This window comes from Notamacropus eugenii, chromosome 1 (assembly GCF_028372415.1).
Source record: "Notamacropus eugenii isolate mMacEug1 chromosome 1, mMacEug1.pri_v2, whole genome shotgun sequence".
Taxonomy (NCBI): Eukaryota; Metazoa; Chordata; class Mammalia; order Diprotodontia; family Macropodidae; genus Notamacropus; species Notamacropus eugenii.
The window spans coordinates 164,603,528-164,624,368 of NC_092872.1; the positions used below are offsets into that span (position 1 = coordinate 164,603,528).

The 20,841-nt window shown below is 37.6% G+C and overlaps 1 protein-coding gene across 1 annotated transcript in view; it reads left to right on the forward strand.

Moving 5' to 3' along the window:
- The window catches only part of LOC140509754 (A-kinase anchor protein 13-like), a 133,941-nt gene that overhangs the window by 15,968 nt on the left and 97,132 nt on the right, over window positions 1-20,841 (forward strand). The window contains exon 2 of the mRNA XM_072617615.1: window positions 2,731-2,774. Coding sequence (XP_072473716.1) covers window positions 2,731-2,774 — 44 coding nt within the window. The remainder of the gene's footprint in view (window positions 1-2,730; window positions 2,775-20,841) is intronic.

Consider the following 20,841-nt stretch of genomic DNA (forward strand, 5'->3'; position numbering starts at 1 on the left):
ATTATAATCACTTCCTCTTATAACTCATTTATTAGTGAACCCGGCTTATATGCATAGCAGGATTTCCAATAGCACATCAGCCGTGTTTAGGTGACTCTAGTTCTTCCACTTCTTTTAGGCTTACAGGGCTGTGTTGTGAAGTCCTCTATAGACCTGTGATGCAGTGCATGCTGTTTAGGAGGCCAGGCAGGCTGTTGAAATTGACCCTGTTCCCAGGAGTTGGCTTCCACTGTAGAACCTGAAGGAAGCAGTCCATGTTCAGAAGTTTTATGTGGCCACTGCCTTTGTTATTTCAGACCATTCCACTCATCTTCCGAAAACCAGCTTAAGATTGTGCCGCCCTCTTGACCAAATGAGATAGATGTTTTGTAATCGTATTTAATATACATAGAGCATTGGGTTCTGTCTTGAGTTTTAGATATGCTTCTTTATTGAATAAAATGTTTTATTGTGTTTAATGGCTGTTTTTTTCAACCAGGTTACTTTGTGGCTATTAAGAGAGATTTTGACCTTCATCTGTGTGGTTCATCTACCAAACAACCCCATTCACTGTAGGGGCTGGTATTCTCCATATGGTAGAGAGTAGTCTCTGACTTTTTCTTATAAACTCTCTTTAATCTTAAATTATTATAAACATGCTAATTCCTTTGGGCATCTTCACAGATTTCTTCAGCTTATGTGATAATGTGAATGCTTCAGTAGGTGAGGCAGTTTTATTTTCCTCCTATGAAGTTACATGTTCTTTCATCTGTGCAGCCTTGGCAAGTCTGAACAGGACTTCAAAAGCTGATTAAAAAACCGGTAGGCATGATGTGCTTTACTTTTCAATCAAACGTGCTTGGTGGGTACCGGAAACACTTGGGTTCTTTTTGTTTCAATTGGTAGCAGATACTTTAATACCCTAAGCTTGGAGTCTGCTCCTGAATTTCCTTCACTTTATTCCAACTTTAACAATAACAATAGTAGCAGCGGCTAGCATCTAGTGCTTTAGGGCTTGCAAAGTGCTTTCCCAAATCTTATCCTGTTTGATGCTCACAACAGCCTTGGGATGCAGAGGGGCTGTGAGGAACCAGAGGCTGACCTAGGTCAAATAACTTGCTCAGGTCATGTAACTAATAAGTGTCGTTGGCTGGATTTGAACTTGGGTCGGTCTTCAAGACACCAAGACCATCACTTTGTCCTCTGTGCTAACTAGCTGCCTTATTTATTTTAAGTATAGTTTTACAATAGGATTTTAGCAATAGCTAAATAGCATATCAAATGCAAAAGAATTGAAGGAATGGATAGATGAAGTCGTTCACTAGGCAAGGAAACTCACGATAAAGCAGAGTGAGAGGGAGCACTGGGAAAAGACACTTTTATCATAAGGTTATTATGAAAGGTGAGGCTTGGTGGCTAAAATGACAGAGCCTCCAAGGAGGCTTTCCAGGAGAGTGTGAGCTACCATGAGGGAAATCAAAGGCCAAACAACCGGTACACAAATAAGTACAGTATAGACTTAAAAAATCTGAGGAGAGTGGCATTCATCTCACTTGAGCAGGCTCTGGAAAGACTTCTTGGAAGAGGAGATCCTGATCAGGACCTTGAATGGAGAAAACTTCAAGGTCTCATTCCTGAAGGAAAGAATGAAATGATAGGAGAGCAACAAGCCCCGCTGAGCAGTGTGTGATCGTGTCGGCTCCTTTAGTGTCTTAAAGCTTTCACCGTGCTTTGCTTCCAACAGCCCCGTGAGGGAAGAAGTGCATGTGTATTATGAGGCTGATAGAGGCTAAGTGACCTGCTCACGGGTGTGCATCTAGCATTTTGGTGGTCTTTGCCCTCTGTGTGAGGGAGCTGCTTCTCTTAATACCTTCAGTTAGGCAAATGATACAAATTGTTTCTGTTACTAACACTCAGATCCCTTCTCCTTTGTAGTCTGGCAAAGGGCAGGGAGTGATTATTGCATCTCCTACCTGGATATTTTTCAAGGACTTCTTGTGAGAAACCCTAATCCTAGGTTCAGTGGGTAATATGGAAAAGGGAACAGCAGCAGCCTTTCCTCTACCTTTGGACTCCCTTAAGATTCCTCTAGAGAAGAACATTTAGAACCTCAAAAGAACTTGCTTGCTAGCTCAAAATCATGAAGTTGATGTGTCTGTGAAGCTCTTTGAATGTGGAGACTTTACTCTAATGAATACTGGTCAAAACCCAGACATTTTGCATTTAGGTTCTGAATGACTGACTCGCCACCCCAGCACGGTCAGTCCTGTCCCCAATTTGCACCTTTGTTTCTCTTGATTGAGCTTTGATCCCACAGGCCTAAGTTTTTTTTTCCAGCAAATAGAATCTTAGTATCCTAGGATTTAAACTGGAAGGGATCACTAGCCCAATTACTTTCTTTCTATAAATGTGTTTTCCTATAGCACCTTGATATTTGTTCTTTGTTTCTTTCATTTCTCACCTTGTATTATACTTATTTAACTTATGTACTGGTCATTTCACGTCTCATCTCTCTAGCGGAATGTAAGCTTCTTGCAGGCAAGAAGTTTTGTTTTTTTGTCTTTATCCCTCTCTTTCCCCTCATTGTACCAGTCTTTCTTTAAGTTTATTGAAAAAAATATCAAAATCCCCTTCAGATCTATGGTTTTAAACTTGATTCCATTCAATTGTATTTGTTTTAGCATTTTAGCATTCTTTTTGTCAATAAACATTCATTTTATCCTAACTTGCCTTTTTTGTTATATTTTTCAGTGTTCTGGGTCATGAAACTTAATCCACAACAAGCTCCATTATATGTAAGTAGAACAAAAGTTTTCTTTTAATTTTATATTGTCTATAGAAGTTTTATGAGAGCGTTCAATTTCATAAAGTGAAACATTTCAATTAATAATCTTTTAAAACAATTATTTTATAGTATATAAATTTCTTATTCATCATTTAATGTTTAAATTTGTGTTTTTTACCATCTACACAAACAATATGACTCAAATTTAACTAAATTGAATTCAACAGGAATAAATTGAGCACTCCATAAATAGGACTGCCTTAATATATCCAGGACCCACTGGAGCTTGTCTCTGAGGGTACTAGAAGCACATATGTTGAACAGCTGAATAACGTGCGAATGCTGTTAGGTAGTGAGTCCCTGTTCTTTAGCTGCTGTATTTTTGTAAAGAAGCAGAATTCCTACCCCTTCCCTCCCTCTGTTGCTTATGTATGGTTATTGTCAAATCAAATGATGTTTCACCACTAGATGGTGTCACAATATTGGTAAGAGTTGGACAGAAGCTAATAGGATCAAGGCAAGGAAAGGTACGTGCTTTAGATTGGGGAAGTTCACAGTGGTAAGAGTGAGTGCTGCCATGAGTGAACTGTTAGATTGAGTTGTACAGATGTTCCCCATGAAAGGTAAGTCGAGGGGAATTTGAAGTGAGTCAAAAATGCTTTGGGGGAGGATTTAGATAAGAAAAGGAGGGAGCCACGTAGCAAAGCAAACCAGCATGATAGGAGTGTGGAACATGGCAAGGATTTGGTTTGGCTGGAATCACGCTGTATGGTCAGGATGCGTAGGTGATAAGAATGGCTACAGATGAGCTGGATCTTGAAGCATTTCAAATGGAAGGCTGAGCAATCTTGGCCAATTGTGTGAGTAGTGGGAAGTTATTGAAGGTTTTCACTTGATGGATGACTTGATGAAAATGATGTTTTAGCAATGTAAAGGGAGATGTAGAGAGAGTGACTAGAATCAGGAGCCAGTAGGAAACTACTGTAATAATCCAGATGTTATGGATTCATAGAATTTTAGCCCTACAAGAGTCCTTAGAGATCACATAGGCCAGTCATCTTATTCTACAAAGAAATTGGGGCCTAAAAATACTTTGCCAATAACATATAACTAATTAACAGTAGAGTTTCAACTCATTGATTGCTAGTCATAAAATTACATTTAGTGTGTTTAAAAGCTTTATTAGATTTTCTTAAATTTTTTGTTCTGGTTGGGATATAAAAGCATTAGAAAATTGGTTCTGAAGAGCTCTTTTAAATAAAGCATTATATATGAGTTAGCTGCTAGGAGGCAAAATATCTATTTGAAAGGTTGGTTTAGAAAATATCACCTTTCTGATTAGACAGAGACATCTATTTTACTAAAAGCTTCAACTTTTGCTGCATATGTTGAGGCAGAGCAAAAGTGAAGGAAAGGTAGAAATTTTCTGTAAGATTGGATCTATTTCTGTAATTATTTGGGAATAGAGAAGGAATATTCTTATTACAGGAGGAAAGCTCCTGGAAGACAAAATGAAGACCTAGGAGACATGTATGTTGGAACCTTTGAAAGTTGGAGCCACAAATTAAACATAAAATGGTATTGCTGTTAGGTGATAAAGGACCACATTAATGGAAAGGACCATACTAGTCATTGGTAGCAATTGAAATGAAAGATGGAAAGTGTGGATCCAAAGGCAAGAGACTTTTTGTTTTCTTTTGTAAAAAGTTTAAGAAAATAATAATGAGCTAAAACCTTTTTTTCCCTTACGGGTAGCCCTGAAATTAGCTGAATTTGATTGTGCACCTAATGAGGAAAGATTAGGTTTTATCTGGAAGTTTGTCTTAAAAATTGAACTTTTTGTTTGAGCTAGATGAGGAGAGAATTTGTCACAACTACCATGCATTTTTTAATTGCAGGTTTGGTCAGACGCAACCATCAATGCAGCTAACGTATGAAAAGCAACATTGTAACTCAGACAATAATATCTGAGAAAAGAGATCAGTTTCTGAGTGTTTCTGCTCAACTTTTTAAAAATTCAGTTTTATTTTTTCTTCTGAATTCTTTCCCTCTTACTTTTCCCTTGACTCCTATTGAGAAAGCATGAAAAACAAAACCCATTACAAATATGTATAATCAAGCAGGACAAATTCCCTCATTAACCGTATCCAAAAGAAAAAAAAGCCTAAATCTGCCCTCTGAGCCCATCACCTTTCTCTGGAAATAGGAAGCATGTTTCATCATAAATTGTTTGAAACTGTGGTTGGTTATTGTGTTGGTCAGAGTTCCTAAGGCTTTCATAGTTATTTGTCTTTGCAATATTATTATCATTGTATAAGTTATCCTCCTGGTTCTGCTTATTTCACCTTATGTCTGTCTGTTCACATATGTCTTCCCAAGTTTCTCTGAAAGTTTCCCCTTCATTAATTCTTACAGCACAATAGTATTCTATCACATTCACATATCATAATTTTCCATTCACTTCCCAAATCTTTTCCACCAGTATATAAATATTTTGTATATATGGGCCCTTTTCCTCTTTCTTTGATGTCTTTGGGGCATAGACCTAGTATGGTATCACTGAGTCAAAAAGTATGTACAGTTAAATAACTTTTTGGACATAGTTCCAGTTTGCTTTCCCCAATGGCTGAACCAGCTCACAACTCCAGTACATTAATGTACCTGTTTTCTTACTGCCCCTCTGGCAGCTATCATTTTACTTGTTTGGATACCTTTGCATATCTGATGGGTATAAGTTAGTACCTCAGAGTTGTTTTAATTTGTATTTGTTTAATTATTTAGAGCATATGATTGTTGTTAGCTTGGATTTCTTCTTCTGAAACCTTCCTGTTCATTTCCTTGACCTTTTGTTATTTGGAGAATGGCTCTTAACCTTATAAATTTGACTTAGTTCTCTGTGTCAGAGCCACTTTAAAGAAAGACTAGGTAGAACTTAAGGATGGATCATGTATAAGGAGTGATAGAGAAGGACATGTCAAAAATGATAACACCCCAACCACCTCCATCGTGCCCTATTTCTGTTCTGACCATCACCCCACCTCTGAACCTTGTGGCCTTCTTCCCTTGGACATTGGTCACTGAAAGGTGGCTTTCATGTTATTTTGCTTGGATCAGGCTTCCAGTACAATTCCTTATCATCTACACACATTACTTTCTCTTCCCCTCCCCATTTTCTCCTTTTTCCTTATTTGTTGTCTCTCCCCCCGCCCCCCTTTAGAATGTAAGCTCCTCAAAATCAGGGACTGTTTTGCTTCCTTATTTATTTATCCCTAGTGCCTGGCACAAGTACCTGGAGCATGGTAAATACCTAATAAATTATATATCTGTCTGTCTATCTCTGTGGTAGACTGGAAACACCTGAGGCTGGTAGCATGGAGATGGGAAATCAAAAGAAAAGCCACGGCCCATATTTGCTCTCCAAATAGAAGGACAGTTGATGCATAGCCTGAAAAGAACTCAGCAAGTGACAGAGCTGTATGTGAAAAGTCAGGAGAGGAATGTAATGCCAGATCACCTTGAGCCCATGTCTAGAGGAGGGCATCCAGGATGGTCTTGTGAGAGGCTCCAATTTTACACACCACTCCACTGAACTTTTGACAGCTTAAAGGGTGAGACTCCTGAGTTAGTGGTCACTTAATCACTAAGTCATATCCTGGCCACTCATAGGCACTGAAGAGTTCTAAGTGTCTAATAGGGAGGACCAGAGTCGTCGTGCCACAGGAAAGGAGGTGCCAGTCAGAGAGCCTGGATCAGAGACGATTGTTTCTGGTCTCCTAGGTTCAGAAATGGGAGGGATGGTGCCAGGCAGGAGAAAGTTTGGAATGTTTAGGGCAAACAGAGACTGTCTGACAAAGATTAGCCTGGAAAACCTGTTTTCCCAGACTGAAGCAGTTGCAGAAATAGAATTGTTGGGAGGGATTTCGGAAGGAGCTGCTGAATATGGTTTTAGAGAGGTTAACTTGCAGGTGATGATGTAATATTTTTAAAAAATTATTTTTATTATTATCTGTTGTTCTCATAGCTCCTTCATCTCCCAATATATACCTCTACTCAGAAAACCATCCCTAATAATAGAATGAAAAAGAAAGAACTTAAAAAAAGCAATTCAGAAAAACTAATCAGTATGTTAATGAATTGTGTGACAATATATGAAGGGTTCTACTGATGTTAAATTCAAAGGGAAATGTTTGATATGTATTTGGATGTAGGGGCCTTGGGCTTAGGGGAGAGAGCTGAGCTTTATGAGTCTAAGAACAACTTTGGGAGTATCTACACATAAAGCTGTGAGCTGGAAGAAGTTCTCTGAGAGGGAAGATACAGAAAGGAAAAGGACAAAGGGAAAAAATGTTAATAGGAAGGATCAGGGAAAAACCCAAAGGAGAATTGGTTGTGGATATTGCAGGAGAAGCAGGAAAAGATCCAGGTGTTAGATATGTGTGTTATGTGTTTTTCTGGGAGACTTTTTTGTTTTTTTCTTTGTGATGAACTTGTATATTCTTTTAAATAAAAGTAGCAGCTAATTTTTCTGTAGTCATATAATTTGTTGTGCTTGTGTTTATGTTGGGAATGACTGTTGGAGAAGAAATGTGTCATTATCTTCACCTTGAGACCTCAGACTTGCTTAGATCTGATTCCTTCCATCATTAATGAGATCTCTCTATGAACCTCTCTATGAGCTGGAGATCATCTGGGTCCGAAGGGTAAGAACCGGAACTGTTTTGTTTTTTTTAAATTAGACACAGGTATCCTGGACTATATCGCATGGGAGAAAAAAAAGAGTCCCTTCCAGTCACCTTTTCAGCATAAAATAGGATGAAACTTGAAACTGCTTTAACTTTAAAGGAAATTCTTTGGAATGAGGTGCAGTTTTTTTTTAAGTCAGATGACATGAGTCCATTTAGCTCTCTGATCAAAGCACAGAGTAATAAAAAGGTTCTCTAAGGTTAGATAGCCAGTTGTGGCATATCTTGGGGGTGAAAAGCACCCGTTGTCAATATTTTTCATTACTTCATTTAAGTTTCTAATAATTGTACGTTTGCCACTACTCAGTTTTCGTTATCTTCTCACCCAGATGACTTCCCTAAAGATTGACTTACAATTTTTTGAAAAAAAAAAAAAAAACTGAAACCAAAACTCATAGATAATGTATACGCTTCTACCTGGGCATATAAATATTATCAATGTTCTTTACATTGAGAATATTAACTAGTATGATTGTCATCATAATGCTATATGCTGTATGAGAGCTTTCATCATCACATTTTCCAGATATTTATTAGGTACTTTGTAAAGCCCCATAATATCCTGTTAAATTAGATAAAGGTATTGGGTGTAATCCTCCTCGTGGAGATATTCCCAGAGAGATAAATAACTTACTTAGCCATTAAGTCAGTGGGAAGGTGAGCTGGAAATAGAGGCTAGATCTCTTGAGCTCGGTACTGTTAGCTCTCATCCCAGTGGAACTCATAACTTGTACCATCAATAAATGGCACGACTCCTGATACTTTTATTTACATAATACTTACTCGTAACTTTTGACTTTCAGGCTTTATGCAATTAAGATGAAAGAATGACCTTAAAAAAGAAACCTGCCAGAGAGGTTAAAGAGGTAGGCCAGGATAGGAGAGGATGGCATTTTAAAAACAAAATGCCACCCACTGACCTAGCAACCTGACACTTAGCAACAGTAAATAAATCCTACAGACTGACAGCTGAAAAGGAAACTAAGTTTTCAGTCTTCCTACTAGGAGGAAGATGGTGTAGAAGGTACAAGTCCTCCAAACTTTTGGAATCATGTTAGGCAACAGCTGGCAATCTAAACATTGGGAATTGTGCAGTGGGAGGTGAAAGGCAGGATGTTAAATGGAGAGATTGTTTGATTAAGCATTAGGAGGCCCAATGAAATTTGTAAGCCTAGGTGAGTCACTTACACTATCCTTCATTTTCTTGCCTTTTTTTTTTTTTGAGTAAAACTGTAGCATTCGTATCACTTCACCTGAGTTCTGTACAGATAAGGAACAGAATAATGTGCATAGGGCCATGAGCATCTGGAGAAAAGATAGGGTTACTATTTAAAGTTCCACGTATGTGAGAAAGGAGGTATGATAGAGTGTAAACTGTATCTTTTCTGTTGCAAATTCATCTCATGTGAACTTCATCTTTGCACTCATACTTTATTATGAATAAGCCAATATTCTTTTTAGACCACTTATTTGACCTGGATTAGCAACACTTAGATATCTGTTGAACTGAATGTAATTCTTTCTAGTCTTCTAATACTGAATTTACCCTCTTGTACCCTGGGACTCATGATCCAGTGATATTGGCCTTCCTTCTGTTCCTCAGCCAGTTACATGTGCCTTCTTCAAATTGAGTATTTTCACTGCTTGAAATTCTTTCCCTACTGGCTTGCCTGCACTCATTCCTGCAAAAATCACACCTAGAAGCAGCCTTTCCCAGTCCCCTGTACTTGGTTTGCTTTTCTTCTGTTGTTTCTTGAAGTTTCTAATAATCATACATTCACCACTACTCAGTTTTCATTATCTCTTTACCCAAAAGACTTCCCTAAAGATTAGGACTTATGATTTTTAGAAAAAAAACCCAAAACTCGTATCTTGTTTGTATGTAGTTCACTTCTCTTCCCCCATTAGATTGAATGCCTTGAAACCAGATTCTTTTTTTGCCTTTTGTTTGTACCTTCAGCACCTGGCATATGTTAGGTTATTGGTTGACTATGAATCTAATAGGATCGGAAGATTTGAGATTTTGAAGGGAATTTGACATTTATTTCTTTATTACAGAAGAGAAATTAGGTCCCAGAGAGGTTATAAGATGTTCAGGGTGAAACAGGTAGTGTCAGATCTGGAACTTGAATTTTGCCAAGAGCACTGGTACTGGAGTCAGAGGACCTGCATTCAAATTTTAACTTTGATACTTACCCCATGTGACTGTGAACTTGTCACTCAACAGCTACTCAGTGACTGAAACAGAATTTGAACTCATGTCTTCTGGATGCCAAGTCCAGCATTCTAACCACAGTACCTTTTATCTGCCTGTATAGAGGCACCTTGGCTGTGTGACTTTGAAGTCCTTTTATGAATATAATAGACTGGCTCTTAAAGCCTTTCCTGTCTTCTTAAACCTTCCCACTCTAGTACCTGCTCTCCAATGATACTGGTTTCTTGAATTGGTTCCTCCTGATTGCTATTCTTCTAAAAAAGGCACTCCATTTCTTGACTCAGGACATTTTCACTGACTGTGCCCCATACCTGGAATATTTTCCTTCCTTATCTCTGCTTTGTGGCTTCCTTCAAGTCCCACCTTTTACAAAAAGTCTTTCCTTGTCCCCCTTAATTCTAGTCCTTACCATCCATGAATTATTTCCAATTTATCCTGTACACAGCTTGTTTGTATATCATTATTTGCGTGTTTTCTCACTGATTAGGCTTAACTCACTTTCTCACCACTTTATTTGAAAAGTATGAGAATGGAAATATGAAGCATGCAAACAATCCCTCCTTACAAGGAGTACTCACATTCTAATTGGGAAGACAGTCCTTACAAAACAAACATTTATGTCATAAATATAAAGTTCATCAGTACAAGTATGTCCAAAGTAGTTAAATACAAGGTAGTTTTGGAGGGAGGACAGTAGAATCATGTGTACAGTAACTCCTAGTTCATTAATTCAGTATTGACTCAAAATAATTCAACTTCAGTGAATATTCAGATGGTAAAGGTAATGTCCCATGAATATTCCAATTGACTTTAGCCGTACTTTATAGAGAATTAAAAGGAAGTCAATCTGGTATTTAGAATTAGTTCTGAACTTCTGGTTAAGCAGGTACAAGAGAAGGAGAAAGAGATGGACAAAAATGGTCAAAAGCTATGGACATCTATTTTTATTCACCAAAAAATTTATCTCATTTTGAATTTCTGGGGGTTAACTTGACTTGATGGAAGCTAAAAGCCCCAGAAATGTATGCCAACATCAGAGTTTGCATGTAGCACTATCCTTCACTTCGGAAAAAGCATGCATTCAATACAAAAAACGTTAGGGTATCCTCATTCTATGTTTTGGTATGAGATTGCTTAGAGAAGCTGAACTGATGGTCTGGTTCAGTAGTTAAAGTTGGCTCCCTTGAGATGGTTTTATCTTTCTGGTGATCTTTTAAGTGAATCACCTGCCCTCATGTTAACAATAAGCCCAATGGATTCTTTTCTAACATTTTCAACCTTGATGGTTCCTTCTAGTAGTCACAGTGCACAGCTGCAGTCATGAGACTGGGTAACTTTTATGCTAGAGGAGATAAGGAAGTCAAGTGTTCCTCAATATAGCTCGATGGAACTTAAGCATGGTGTGACATAATTAAAGCCAATGTTTGAACAGCTTCTGGGTTAAGTAGCAATCAGATCAGAGTGACTGTCAGCACTTAGTTTATAAAAGACAGGGTGTTCCCTTTCAGAATGTGCCTGTAGTGTGCTATAGAGATGAGGAAGTTTCAAGTAATTGATCCTCCATTTCTTTCCTCTTAAATACTGTGGGAGAAGTCTGTTACTGCCTTTAGAAAATTTGTAGATTGAGCTGTGTGTCTGGAGAAATTGGAAATCTCGGTCATTCGGCTGACTTATGTCTGGCATCTATCCTTTAGCACAGAACTGAGGATTATTCGGTAGCTTGGCTTAGGGGTATACTCAGAAAGTGAGGGAATCTTTAGGATTTTGAAATGGAAAAGGACCTTGCAGCCATGAGCATTTATTAATGTAAAGGGACTGACTTGCTGAAGTTCAGAGAAAACCCAAACTAGAACCCAGGTCTCATGGCTCCTAAGCCAAAGTCCTTTCCACTGCACATACTGTAGGTAACTTGCCTTCCTTTTTCATCAGCTAGCTACTTTATAAAAATTGTGCAATTTAAATCCATATTTTTAGAATATAGATATGTATTATTTACTACTTCTAGTTGATTTCAGGCATATCTTTTCTGTATTTCATATTCTACCATGGTATATTTTTAAAGCTTTGAGCTAAAATAGCAAAGTAGCAAAGGTAGAACTATAGGAACACCAGGCATTGGGAAGTGGAGTACATTACATTTGAAGTGCATATTTAAATGGTTTATTTTCTATCAAGTTTCTCCAGTTATTTCAAATTAAGGATTGAATTTCCACTCTTCGCTTTGATAGTTTCTTAGAAAGGTTGTCTTTGTTACATATGCCAGAGGGATGAAAATTTATTTGGTACTTGACTTTGCAAACAATACCTCAAACTAAACATTAGCTCTTTGTTTCATTTTTACTTGTAAAAAGAAAACACAATTATCTCTCATTCATTTTAAATATTCCCGTTTCCTATCTGAAAGACAAAATTAATAATTATGCAAAAGTTTAAATATTAGGTAATTATTTGTACCTATTCCCTTCACCAAATAAACATCTTTGGAGAAAAAATATTAATTTAATGTTTCATCATTATCAATAAATAATATTATTCATTCTTATATTGATCGCAGATCTGAATGAAGATGTAAGATAGTTTTTATCCTTTTCAAATTTTTTTTTTTTTTTTTTTATTAATTTTTTTATTTTTTTAATGTTTAACAATCATTGCCATACAATTGCGATTTTATCCCTCCCCACCCACCCCCCACTACCTCCCTCCCTCCCCACGACTGCATACAATTCTGTATAGATTCTACATAAACTTTCCTATTGAGTATATTTTCACTATAGTCATGCTATGTAGTCAGACTAAGATAAATGAAAGAATCCGTATAACAAATCAGAACATGATACACAAACAGATACACATACACAAACATGATCTGCTACATTATGTGAGTGACTTCCATATTTCTCTCTCTGAGTGTGGAAGGCATTTTACCTTGAGGTCCACCATTGGGATTTTTTTTTTTTTCAGAAGTTCTTGTGTTATTACAAAAATCTAAGTCTACCAGAAAAAACTCTCACACACTGTGGTTGTTGCTGTGCATAAAGTTCTCCTGGTTCTGCTCCTTTCACTCAGCATCAGGTCATATAAGTCCTTCCAGGCCTCTCTGAAGTCTTCTTGTTCATCATTTCTTATGGCACAATAGTACTCCATTACATTCATATACCATAATTTATTCAGCCATTCCCCAATTGATGGACATCCCCTTGACTTCCAGTTTTTGGCAACTACATAGAGTGCTGCTATAAATACTTTTCAAATTTTAATCAGGAGCTTTTGTGGTAATGAATTTAGGGAGAATGCCTGTATTAGTTTGTAGATTCTGTACAACTCTGGATTGAAGTGAGCTAAAGCAAGGTGGTTTTTATCCCCAGTATTGCTTTTAATAGATTATATTTGTATGAACTCTCACTGTTTTCTACCCTTTTGAAAGTAGGTGGCACAGTGGATAGAATTCCTGAGTTCAAATGTGGCTTCAGACCCTGGACAAGTCACTTAACCCTGTTTACCTCAGTTTCCTCATCTATAAGATGAGCTGGAGAAGGAAATGGCAAACTACTCCAGTGTCTCTTTGGCGAGAAAAGTGTTTTTTAATTGTGTTCATATAGTCCCTGGGTTTGTTTTGGCAGGTAGACTGCCAGACATTTTATGGTGTCTACTGTAACTTTAAATGGGATTTCTCTTTCTATCTCTTGCTGTTGGGATTTGGTAGTAATATATAGAAATGCAGATGATTTATGTGGGTTTATTTTGTATCCTGGAACTTTGCCACAGTTGTTTTTTATTTCAAGTAATTTTTTACTTGATTCCCTAGGATTCTGTAAGTATATCATCGTTATCATCTGCAAAGAGTGATCACTCAGTTTCTTTTTTGCCTATTCTAGTTCCTTCAATTTCTTTTTCTTCTCTTATTGCTAAAGCTAACATTTCTAGTACCATATTGAATAACAGTGGTGATAATGGATATCCTTGTTTCACCTCCAGTCTGACTGGAAAAGTCTAGCTTGTCCCCAGTACATATGAGGTTTGCTTGATGGTTTTAGGTAGATACTACTTATTATTTTAAGGAAGGCTCCATTTATTCCTGTATTCTCCAGTGTTTTCAATAGGAATAAGTGTTGTATTTTGTCAAAGGCTTTTTCTGCATCTATTGAGATAATCATATAGTTTCTGTTAGTTTTTTTGTTGATCTTGTAAGTAATGCTGATAGTTTTCCTAATATTGAACCAGACCTGCATTCCTGGTATAAATCCTACCTGATCATAATGTATTATTCTCATGATAAGTTGCTGTATTCTTTTTGCCTAATATCTTATTTAAAATTTTTGCGTCTTATATTCATTAGAGAAATTGGTCCATATTTTTTTTCTCTGTTTTGGTTCTTCCTGATTTAGGTATCAGAACCATATTTGTATCATAAAAAGAATTTGGTGTAGGACTCCTTCACCAATTTTCCCAAATAGTCTGTATAGTATTGGATTTAACTGTTCTTTAAGTGTTTGATAGAACTTACTTGTAAATCCATCTGACCCTGGAGATTTTTTCCTAGGGAGTTCATTGATGTCTTGTTCAATTTCTTTTTCTGAGATGGGGTTCTTTAAGTATTCAACTTCCTCTTATGTTAATCTAGGCAATTTGTATTTTTTAAAATATTCATCTATCTCATTTAGATTGTCAAATTTATGAGCATACAGCTGGACGAAGTAATTTCTAATTATTGTTTTAATTTCCTCCTTGTTGGAGATGAGCTCACCTTTTTCATTTTTGATAGTGGTAATTTTGTTTTCTTTTTTTTAATCAAATTGACCGAAGATTTATCAATTTTATTGGTTTTTTCATAAAACCAACTCTTAGTTTTATTTATTAGTTCAATAGTTTTCTTAATCTCAATTTTACTAATCTCTCCTTTGGTTTTCAGTGTTTCTAATTTGGTGTTTACTTAACAGATTTTCAATTTGTTTTTTTTCTAGCTTTTTCAGCTGCATGCCCATTTCATTGATCTCCTCTTTCTCTGTTTTATTCATGTAGGCATTCAATGATATAAAACTTCTCCTAAGAACCACTTTTGCAGTATCCCATAATTTTTAGTAGATTATCTCATTATTGTCATTCTCTTGAATGAAGTTCCTGATTGTTTCTCTGATTTGTTGTTTAACCCACTCATTCTTCAGGATTAGATTATTTAGTTTCCAATTAATTATTGATTTATCTTTCCATGGCTTTTTATTACATATTGTTTTTCTTGCATTATGATCTGAGAAGGATGCATTGACTATCTCTGCTTTTCTACACTGGATTGTGAGATTTTAATGCCCTAGTACATGGTCAATATGTATCATATACCACTGAGAAAAAGGTATATTCCTTTCTATCCCCATTCAGTTTTTCCACAGATGTATCATATCTACCTTATCCAGAGTTTTATTCACCTCCTTAACTTCTTTCTAGTTTATTTTGAGGAGATTTATCAAATTCAGAGAGGGGAAGGTTGAGGTCCCTCACTAGTACAGTTTTGTTGTCTTTTTCTTCCTGTAACTCTCTTAACTTTTCCTCTCAGAATTTGGATGCTATACCACTTGGAGCATACATGTTTAGTAATGATATTGCTTTGTTGTCTCTGGTGCCTTTTAGCAGGATATAGTTTCCTTCCTTATCTCTTTTGATTAGATCTGTTTTTGCTTTTTCCTTGTCTGAGATTATGATTGCTTCCCCTGCTTTTTTTGCATCGGCTAAAGCACAATATATTCTGCTCCAATCTTTTACCTTTACCCTGTGTATCCCCCCGTTTCAGATGTGTTTCTTGTAAACACCATATTGTTGGATTATGATTTTTAATCCATTCTGTTGTCTGTCTCCGTTTTATGGGAGAGTTCATCCCATTCACATTCACAGTTATGATTACTATCTGTGTCTTTACCTCCATAATCTTTTCCTCCCTTTATGGTTTTGGTTCTCCCTTCTCTCTTCCCCTCCACAATAGAGTTTTAATTTTTGACCACTGCCTCCCTCCGTCTTCCCTCCCTTCTTTCAGCCCCCCTCCCTTTTCCCTTACTACTTCTTCCCTCCCTGTTAGCCTCCCCTTCTTTTTTTTTCCCTTTCCTCTCCTACTGCCTTTAGAGTTAGTTAGATTTCTGTACTTAACTGAGTTTGTTGTTCTATCCTTGAACCAAATCAGATGAGAGTGAATCTCAAACAATGCTCATCTCCCTCCCCTCTTTCCCTCTACTGTAATATATATTTTGTGCCTTTTCCTGGGGTGTACTTTACCTTTTTCTGCCTCCTCCTTTTCACATCTCCCATTACAATCCCTTTGAACCCTTAAAACACATTTTTGTCATCACATCATTTAATTTATACCCACTTCCTCTATTTATGTATATTCCTTTTATCTATTATAATAAATACACAATTCTCAAGATTAACAAGTATCATCTTCCCTTATAGGGATTTAAACAGTGTGCCCATATTGAATAGCAAGTTTTTTTCCCTCTGTTTACCTTTTTATACCTCTCTCTCAGGACTTGTGTTTGAAGATTGAATTTTCTATTGAGCTCTGGCCTTTTCATCAGGAAGGTCTGGAAATCCCTTATTTCACTGAATGTCCATCTCTTTGCCTGAAATACTATGCTCAATTTTGCTGGATAATTGATCCTTGGTTATAGTCCCACCTCCTTTGCTTTACGGAATATCATATTCCAATCCCTTTGATCTTTTAATGTAGAAGCTGCAAGGTCCTATGTGATCCTGGCTGTAGCTCCTTGATATTTGAATTGTTTCTTAATGTCTGCCTGCAGTATTTTCTCCTTCACTTGATAGTTTGGGAATTTGGCAAAGATATTCCTTAGTGTTTTCAGTTTGGGATCCCTTTCAGGAGGTGAATGGTGCATTTCGATGACTATTTTGCCCCCTGGATCTAGGACCTCTGGGCAGTTTTCCTCGAGGATTTCTTAGAAGATATTGTCCAGGCTCTTTTTTTCAGCATGGCTTTCTGGTAGACCCATAATTCCTAGATTTTCTCTCCTGGATCTGTTTACCAGATCAGTTGTTTTTTCAATGAGATATTTTACATTTTCTTCTATCTTTTCATTCTTTATATTCTGTTTGATTCTTGATGTCTCATAGAGTCATTAGCTTTTCTACTTGTCCAATTCTGTTTTTTGTCATATTGGGTTTTTTAGTTAATTTTTACATCTCCTTTTCCATTTGCCCAGTTTTCCCAGTTAGGTTTTGTGCCTCCTTTTCCATTAGTCCAATTTTCCTTTTAAATTCTTCCATGATTTCTTTTTTCATATTTTTAAAATTGTTGGCCAGTTTTTCTTCTGCTTCCTCAATTTGACTTTTAAAATCCTTCTTGACCTCTCGCAAGAATGCTCTTTGGACTTGAAACCAGTTCATATTCCTTTCTGAAGTTTCAGATGGGAGTACAGTCTCAATGCTGCCCTCTTTGGTATTTGTGTTTTAATCCTTGTCCCTGTAGAAAGATTCTGTGGTCTTGTCTCTTCTGGTTTGCTTCTTGTTCATGATGACCTCCCTTTTTCTGGCTTTTAAAGTGGAGCTCTGCTTCTAGGGTACAGGGGCCTGTGTCCCACTGCTCTTGTGCTTAGAACTTGAGACTTTGTGTGTTGACACCTCTGGTTCTTTCAGCAAGAGGCTAGAATGCTGGAGCTTACCTGGTGCTGAGCTGGCTATTGTGCCAAAGGAGAGGCCAGGTGAAGTCTTTCTGAGTTTCCCTGGAGTTATCCTGAATCTAGCTGCATTAAGTGAGGGGGAGGGGTGGTCTGGCCACAGGAGGTCTCCTCTCTTGAGCACAGGCAAGCCCTGTTTGTGCTAATGTCTTCCCAATTCCCCTGGCTGTGCTGAGGCATGCCTGGGGTTGTGGTGTTGGCAGTTATGGCTCCACCTTCCTGGGGCTCAGGATCTCTCAATTTGCTGAGGTGGGGCTGACTGGGACAGCTCTGGTCCTGCACTGATTCCCTTCAGCCACAGCAAGAGGGACCCTCCTTTTTTATTTTTCTGGCCTCACAGGCTAAGGTTTACCCTTTTGGCTAATCCCACTGTTATAGGATTTTTCCTGGGAAAATATTCTCTGGGTTTTTCGAAGTCAGCAAAGGGAGGGGTAGAGCATTTACCAATCACTCCACCATGTTGGCTTCTGGAAGTTCAAGTCTACAACCAAAGTTCTTAACCTATAGTCTGTGAACTTCAAAGAAAAAGATAATTATATATGTCAATATAATTTCTTTCCTTTGTAAGATTGAATAGGTAAGACAAAGCCAGGTGATGAAATGATTTGATACTAGGCTGAATTTCAATATTCCCTGTTACTCCAATAGCTCCTTGTTATGTGCACAGTATAACAAACACATTGCTGTTTTAGAAATAGTATCTGGTTTGGAGTGTTTCAGGTAGATAGGAAACTGTTACAGTAGATTAAATTTTAAGTTAAAGGTGAGTGCTTCTACTTTGTATCTCATCCGCAATCCTAATTTGCTGGGTTATCTTGGGAAGTATCCATGTCTGTAATATGAATATTACTGTACTTATCTCACTAAGGTTGTTGTTTAGAAAGAAAGCATTTTATGAATCAATTTGAGGTGATCTACCAATCAGTCATTCATCATTTATTAAGCACCTATTGTGTATCAGGCCTAGTGTTAGACAGTGGAACTACAAAGACAAAAATAAAGTAGTCCCGGTCCTCAGGAGGCTTACATTTTTTTGGAGGAAGCAGCATGTATGTATATAAGTAAATATAAAATATATACAAGGTATTTGAGATGAAGGAGGCCTTTGCTGGAGAGGGGATCAGGAACTGATTCCAGCAAGGGTTGGCACTCATCTGAGCTTTGAAGAAGCTAGGGTTTCTAAGAGGCAGATCTGAGGGGAGAGAGCATTTTAGGCTTTGTAACACAAGTTCCAGGGCTTATTCTTACCACTGCTATTATTATATTACTAGGTTGGTGGCAGTAGGGACTGGAGAAGGATCTTGGGGAACTATTTGCAAAGAAGACTAAACAGGCCGGGTGGCTGACTAGATGAAGGAAAAAGAGTACAAGATGATTCTGAAGTTTTGAGCATCAGTTAGTGGGGAATTTGGTGCTCGACAGAATCAGGGAAGTTTAATGAAGACTTTATATGAGGGAGGAAGAGAGATGGTTCAGTTACTATATAATCATAAATTTAGAACTGGAAAAGGCCTTCACCAGGTAGTCCAGCTCCTTCATTTTATAGGTTTGAGAACTGAGAGCCAGTGATATGAAGCAACTTGCCCAGGGTCACACAGGTAGGAAATGAGAAACCTAAGATTTTAACCTGGGCCTTCTTGATTCCAAGGTATAGTGTTCTTTCCTTTGTACCACTGTACCTTCCAGTATTATAGTCAGTTCGTTATCCTAAAGTTTTTAAAGTAATTATGAATTTAACAAGCACCAACAAACATGAACATTTCCATGTGCAGCAAAGAACAAAAAAAAGATTGTATATGAATTGCGAACTACTGAGTACAGTTTATTTTTTTTTAATGTGTATTAAATTCAGCCTGACACTATAGAACTGCCTGGATAGTATCCATTTCTTTTCAACTTACTTCTTTAATGTATTTTTTTAATGTTTCACTGACAACCCTCTCTCCTCCCCCATTTCTTTCACTATTCAGGCACTCCCCTCTGTGGTCTCTGAGAGACCATATTTGCATGTGGTACCCTCTTCTTGCTGTCCGTTTTGCTGTACTTGAAGGGTGCTGCCTCATTAGCACCTCATCAAATAACAGGTATAAGGTCCTCCTGCCACATGCTGGGCATTGTGCTGGGTGCTAGTTAAAGAGGAGTAGCCTCATTTGTGAGCTTGGGAAACTGCCACATTTATTGAGTAAAGTTATATCAAGTTGCTTCATACACTAGGGCTTCCTTAAGGTACCTATTGAAATAGAAAGATTTCACTCCCTTTCCCCACACCTTTGCTTGAATGAAATTCTAATCTGCATCTCAGCTCTATCCCTGGTTTCCCTTCCTGGCTGGGCGCAATGCCTTCTGCAGCTTCTGCCACACCTTGACTGAGTCACTGAGTTCCTTTTTCATTCCTTAGGACTGGACTTCATTATCTCTCTTTACATCCTCTGATAGTTGTTTCCTCTAGGGTACAATTGGCAGACCTGTGGGTGTGAACTGGAAAAGATTACTAATTGAATCTGGTAATGGATACAAAAGGTTGCATTCTGGCTCTCTCCTGGTTCACATTTTTATGTTACTAGTTGATTGAATCCTTCAGCAAAACTCACTAGATCCTAAGAGCAGCTATTGTGGGGAAAAGTTGGTAGTTAAACATGGAAGATGTTTCATAGGTTCAGGCCTGTGGCTTCTCTGAGCTTAGATTACTGAAATGGAGCATTATTACATTCTAGAGGCAAAATATGATTCAAGTGTGGAGGAGAGTCCGTGAGCTTTTGGCAGACTGTGCCTGCAGCTGCAAGAGAGTGATTGTGGAACAAAGAGCCCTCCATAATCTTAATATTTTTGTGCCAGTTAGAATGTTTTATGGGTCTTCCTCTTTTGATTTAGTGGAATAATTACACTAGATCCCCTTTGTTGCTAGAAGTAGAACTTGTCATGCTTCAAGTGATTCATATAGATTGGGCTTGGGATATGATTGTGGACAAAGTGCTGACACCGCTGTTTGGGATACCTGCGTAATTAAGTGCAGAACTTGACTGAGACTACTTTGTTTTAAAAAATAAATAGGGACACACTGACACTGCTATGTCAGTTGTACTTTGAGGAAACTCGGTTTGTTTTAAAATAACAGCATTCATCCCTGCTAGTGTTGTGGAGAGAGTTTCAAATACCAGCCTTGTTCTAGGAACAAGCCTGGGGCTTAGAAGCTTCCTTCTCTGACTATCCTAGGAAAGCAGAATGGGATTTCCTAAATTGAAGTCCCTTAGTGAAGACCTGAAGGGAAAGATCTCGAAAGTTTGTAAGTCAAAAGGCTAAGAACTGGAGTGCTCTACCAAGAGTGCAGATCACTGTATGTCTCATTTTATTGTGTCTCAAAAATAATTCACCCAGGGGGAGAACCTGCCTCTTCATGAAGACTCGGGTGATTGACTCTTGGTAATATAATGAGTTTCACTCTCA